Raw genomic sequence first — 6,323 nt, forward strand, 5'->3', positions numbered from 1 at the left:
AACTATGTTATTTTCTTAATTTACTATGTTATGCTCTGTTCTAACCTCCTTGAATTCTTCAATTTTTGTTGTTGTTGTTGTGGCCTATTGATCTGTAATCCAATCTCTTTGTAGGATATAAATTTTAGTTTGAGTGACTGTGGAATGGCATCAAATGAAGCTACAATTATTTTTTATATTTCTTTATAATTTATGAGTATTGTTTATGTTCTGTTCTGTCTCAGAATTTTACAAATTACGATTCTGAACCAACCTTCTGAGACAAGATAAAAACTGAGTTCACTAACTTCTAACATTACTTGGATCATACAACAAGTTGAAAATTAGATCCATTCACCTGTATTCTGTTTGATTTCCTCCATTCTGGTTGTTCTCTATAGTGATTTAAGTATTAGCTGTAAATTAGTTGTTGTATATTTTACTAGCTTCAACTTTACTGTAAAATATTGGTTTCACTGCAAAGTAGGATATCATTTACAAAAGTCAATTTTGTTCAAGAGTATAATTTTGAACCCAAGACTTGCTAAAGGAAAAAATGAGCATGTACTACTGGAATAAACTTTTCTTGTTATCTTCACTGTTAATTATGATTTTTCCTTAAATGAGTATCAGTAATGATAAAAATTAAAAAGTAAAGTGCAGTAATTTAAATCAAATACTAACTTTGTCAAAACCGGACTGTAATTATCATAGAGAAAGTACTAGAAGCTAGAAGAATTTTAGGATAAAACGATAATCAGATACTAATCTGGTGTACATCAAATTCTCAATATTACACCTACATTATGGCACACATTCACAATACAACACATTAGAACCTCAAAATACATATTAAAATAAGAAAGATGAAAAAACCTTCAAAGTATCTCTTGAAGATTCTTACAGAAAGCATCAATATAAGTAGACTCTAAATCTTTATTAAGCAACATCTCTCTGATCTTAGCATGGTTACTTCTGACTATTCTGCTTGTCTCATTCTCATCATCCATTACAATACTAACTGCTTTGCACACACTTTCCTTAGTGTACAATCCATCGTCTTCCCCTTTCTCCACTTCCACACCAACTTGCAAATTCTTACTCATCATTCTTGCATTCAGAATCTGGTCACCGACATTTGGAAGCAACACCAACTGGCACTCATTGAGCAATGCCTCTGACAAAGAACCTGATCCGCAATGTGTAATGAAGCATCCAACAGAAGGGTGTTCCAATATCAATGGCTGTTGGATCCACCCTCCATACACAATCCCTCTTCCTTTAACCCTCTCTTCGAACCCTTCTGGTAGCGCGTCTCCAACTGAATCAAACCCGATTGGGGGTTTCAAAGCTGCAAGAAAAGGCATGCCAACTAGTTCAAGACCCAACAACAATTCTTGAAACAGGTTTGGCCTCAACCTGCACTCACTTCCAAGACAACAATAAACCACCGAGCCTTGTTTGAATTCTCCAAGCCAAGAAGCCCATTTCTCATCCAATGCAAAGTTTGGTTTCTCTAGTATCACTGGTCCTGTAGGAAGCACAGGCTTCTTGAACTGTTCCTGTATGAAATCGAGGTAAGGCCCTTCAATTTCCCTGCAAGTTCTGAACGCTATTGCATCGGCTTCACTCATGGAAATGAACATACGATCATAGAAAAGAACATTGCTCCCAAAGACCTGTTTCCGCTTGTTAGCGTAGGCTCGCGCCTCATGGACGTGAAATGTGATAGATGAATGAGGGTACCCTGGAGGAGGTTTCATGAGATCGTTCATTGTTTGGTCGTTCCCTTTTTGGAATCTTGAAGGTACAACAGTGTAGCCTATCATGGCAGAACTGACAGTACAAAAGTGAATGGCCTTGATTCCTAAACGCCTTGCCAATGATGGCATCCAATGAGTGAAATCATAGAAAACAAGATCAGGTTTAAGCTGGGAAAGATAAGTTTCTATGTGGGCTTGGGTTAAGTCCATTGCTGTCATGATGAGAGGGTGCAGAGGGTAAGGAATGTCTGAAGTGGTTTCTGCGTTCGGTGGAAGGCCGTCCACGTGGGGAACCGCGACGGCGACGAATTTGATGAGATCTGGATAAAGATTGAAATGGAGTAACTTGGATTGTGCTGTTTTGGGCGCAAAGAATGTGATTCTGTGGCCTCTTTTGGCTAACTTGTTACATAGGTGGAGGAATGGAGTTTGATGACCAAGGGCTAGCCATGGATACATGGCAATGCTCAAGGAACTTGTATCCATGCAGATAATTATTAAATAAATAATGAGGAAGAGATTATGATGTGGATCGATGGGAGCGAGAGTTTCTGACTATTTATACATAACTTACTCTGTATAATAATGGAGATAGATATAATGGGTGCAACTGTAAGTGCATGATGATATCAATGTTTAATAATGAAAGTTTGTGAAGAATGGTAAGTGATGCAGATTAAAGAATGGAGGGTACCATTGCGCCATCTCATCGCCCCCGCGTGCCGCTTTCCATTACCTTTTTTGGTGACTACCGCTTTCCATTCCACAAAATTTAATATAATATCCAAAACAATTTTTAATAAATCTTTTAGTAAATAATTATTTTAACACCTAAAAAATTTATATTTTGACAAAATAATCTAAAAAATTGGTAACGACAAAATGGGCTAATTTTTATAGATATAAAAAAAGATCGTGTGTAATTCACTTTTTATATGGATTTAAATTTTTTTTTTAAATGGAAGTAGAGAAATTTGAGGGTTAGATTTTATAGTGCATAAATCAAAGAATCTGATTTTTGTTGAAATATATATTTTTCTCTATCATAAAGCAAATTGAAAGGTCCGATTTGCGCATTTAAATTTTTTTAATATTATATGTTTAAAAAAATTTAAAATAAAAAATTTAAATCTGACTTTTAGATTTATGTGTTTAAAAAAAATTTTGAAAGTCACAAATATGATCCTCAGAATTGTACTCTTCACATAAAAAAAAAGTAGATACTACATTGAAAATTTTATAATTGTCTTCACATAAAAAAAGGTAGATAATGAAAATTTTATAATTGTCTTCATGTGAAAATATTTTCTTTTGACTTTTAGATGATGAATTATATGGTTAGATTTTTTATATTTGTAAAAGCGTAACTTATTTATTTAGGAGAAATGTTAGGAACCAGCAACTTTTGTGATTTGTAGCCATCAAGTAGCCATCAATGATGGTTTTAATAATGTGAGATTAGTGTGGGATTTCATCCAATGGCTCACTTTTATTTGCTGGTTACATGTTGGCCAAAATTTAACAAAGTTGCTGGCCCCTAGACTTTTCCTTTATTTAGTCACACTTTAAACAAAACATTTTTATAAAAAGATATTTTTGTTATCTTTATTTGAATAGTTGCCTAAAAAAATACATATACTCTTCATATTGTTTGAAAACACTATTAAAAGCCAAATAACACAAATAAAAAGCGAACAGAATGATCTTCAAAAAATATTTTTTCTTTGACGAAATAATCTAAATATTAGGCAATGATCAATTTGTTAAGCAAATTGTTAAATTCTTTTGAAATTCTTTTGCTCATTAAAAATTAAAAACCGAAAAAACTGACTGAATCAAACTGCTGTTGGTTCGATTTAGTTCGGTTCTATTATTGTAAAAGCAACAAACTGAATGGTTGCATTGTGTGTCTGTAGAAATCGAATCGTGTTCGGTTGGTTTTTTATCCAAAACCGAACCGATAACACCCCTAAGTCAAGGTGTCATTCCTCATTATAAAGATCAAGTTAATATAAATTTTATTTTAGGAGCCACTTAGTAAATGACGTTTAAAATATTTTTTTTAAAGATGTTTTTAATATTAAATTTTAACACATAATTGATTAAATCATATTATTTTTGTTAAAATTAGGTCAGACAAATTAATTTGACCGAAATAATGGTGAATCAAATCTTGAACTAATCTAAATTAAAATACTCTTATTATATATATTAATTTTAAAATGAAAAGAACATTTTTCTTGAACTAATCTGCACTTTAATTCAAAATGAAGTACCTAGAAAAGTCGAAATTAATTTTTTTCCCTTATAATATGATGAAGGTTCTTGCAGAAGTTGTCAATATAAGTGGACTCCAAATCTTTAAGAAGCAAAGTCTGCCTTAATTTAGCATGGTTAGCTCTGAGTGTTTTACTTGTTTGATTCTCATCATCCATCAAAATAGTGATAGCTTTGCACACACTTTCCTTGGTGTAGAATCCATCTTGTTCCCCTTTTTCCACTTCCAAACCAACTTGCAAGTAGTTTGCCATCATTCTTGCATTAAGGAACTGGTCACCACCATTTGGCAGCAACACTATTTGACACTCATTCAGCAATGCCTCTGTACACGAGCTTGATCCACAATGCGTAATGAAGCAACCAACAGAAGGGTGTTCCAATATCAATGGCTGTTGGATCCACCCTCCATACACGATTCCTCTTCCTGCAACCCTCTCTTCGAACCCTTCTGGTAGCGCCTCTCCAACTGAATCGAACCCAACTGGGGCTTTTAATGCCGCTAGAAACGGCATGTTAGTGAGTTCAAGACCCAGCAGCAATTCTTTGAACAGATTTGGTTGTAACCAGCACTCACTTCCAAAACAACAATAAACCACTGAACCTCTTTTGAACCCTTGAAGCCATGAACCCCATTTTTCATCTAGACTAGCATTGGGTCGCTCCAGAACTGATCCTGATAGAATCACAGGCTTCTTGAATTGTTCCTCTACGTAGTCGAGGTAAGGCCCTTCAATTTCCCTGCATGTTCTATATGCCAAAGCGTCAGATTCAATCATGGTAGTGAATATACGTTCACCGAGAAGAACATTGCTGCCGCAAGTTATGTTTCTCATGTTATATATTTCTCGTGCCTCATGTGTATGAAGCGTTATGGACGACGAAGAAGGGTACCCCGGAGGAGGATGCGTTAGATCAACATGATTGTGTATCCCTTGATTGATCCTTGCAGGGGAGAGAAGATAGCCTACCATCACAGAACGCGCAGTGCAATAATGAATGGCCTTGATTCCTAGACGCCTTGCCAATGGTGGCAACCAGTGAGTGAAATAGTCATAGAAAACAATATCAGGTTTAAGAGTAGAAAGATGGGTTTCCATTACTTGTTGAGTTTGATCCATGGCGGTCATGAGGACTGCAAGCAAAGGCGGAGACACATCTGAGGTGGTTTCAGCATGTGGTGGAAGGCCTTCAACACGAGGAACAGTGATGGTGACAAAGGTGATAAGGTTGGGGTGGTGATTGAAGGAAGCTAATTTGGATTGTGTTGTTTTTGGGGCGAAGAATGTGATATTGTGGCCTTTTTCGGCTAACTTGTTGGCTAAGTGGAAGTGTGCAGTTTGGTGGCCAAGGGCTAGCCATGGATACATTGCTATCTTCAAAGAAGCTGCTGATGATTCCATTCTTGTTGATTTCGTTCAACCTTAGAAAGGATGAGTAAGATTCATGACGGATTTGGTTTATATAATACTTTTTGCCAGATACAAACCTCATGTTAGGTGGACTCAGTAAAATAAAAAACAGTCTGGTGCACAAATATAAAAAACAGTCTGGTGCACAAATGTCTAGTGTTGACGCATGGTTTGAAAAAAGACCTCTTTCAAAAGGTGTAACATATAGAGTGTGTGTTTCAATTTCAGTTTGTAAACATCAGTTTGCATAAAATAGATTTTATAAAATTAATTTTGATGAAAAGCAAATTTGGATTAACGTTTGGTAATATTTGTATTAAAATTGATTATAGTAAAATAAATGTTGTTTGGATTATACTACTCAAAATTATTTTTAGATGAAAAATTACTAAAAGAGACATCAATTTAAATTATTTTTTTTATATACATGCAAAAACAGAACCTAACAAAAATAATATAAAAAATATTTATTATATAAATAAATAAATACAATAAAAATATAAAAGAGAGTACTATAAATTTTATAATGTTAAACAAAAAAATTCTATAATTTTTCTAGTATTACCCGTACTCTTTAATTTAGTATTATTTTGGACTATAAATTTTCATTATTTATGACTCTGTTGTTACTTATAATAAATTTTTTATTTATTTTGTCCTTTTTTTATAGGATCATAGTTTATATTATACAAAATTTTGATAATAAACGTAGTATATAATAATTATAATTAGAAATTTTACAAAGTCAAAATAAAAAAATAAAAAAAATTGATATAAAACAAAGATAAAGTACATCAAATAATAGAAAAAATCATACAGATAAAAAATAATAAAAATTTCATAAAACGAATAACATATATCATATGAACAAAAAATACAATAAAAACTAAAT

General features: G+C 33.5%; 2 protein-coding genes across 2 annotated transcripts; both read right to left on the reverse strand.

Moving 5' to 3' along the window:
- Positions 1-708: 708 nt before the first annotated feature.
- On the reverse strand, positions 709-2,416 carry LOC112737733 (UDP-glycosyltransferase 79B30). Its single transcript, XM_025787794.3, has one exon. It carries the CDS (start codon positions 2,226-2,228, stop codon positions 858-860), a length of 1,371 nt encoding a protein of 456 aa, XP_025643579.1. The 5' UTR covers positions 2,229-2,416; the 3' UTR covers positions 709-857.
- Positions 2,417-3,996: 1,580 nt separating this feature from the next.
- On the reverse strand, positions 3,997-5,519 carry LOC112737734 (UDP-glycosyltransferase 79B30). Its single transcript, XM_025787795.3, has one exon. It carries the CDS (start codon positions 5,420-5,422, stop codon positions 4,034-4,036), a length of 1,389 nt encoding a protein of 462 aa, XP_025643580.1. The 5' UTR covers positions 5,423-5,519; the 3' UTR covers positions 3,997-4,033.
- Positions 5,520-6,323: the final 804 nt, after the last annotated feature.

The sequence above is a fragment of the Arachis hypogaea genome, chromosome 13 (assembly GCF_003086295.3).
Source record: "Arachis hypogaea cultivar Tifrunner chromosome 13, arahy.Tifrunner.gnm2.J5K5, whole genome shotgun sequence".
Lineage (NCBI taxonomy): Eukaryota > Viridiplantae > Streptophyta > Magnoliopsida > Fabales > Fabaceae > Arachis > Arachis hypogaea.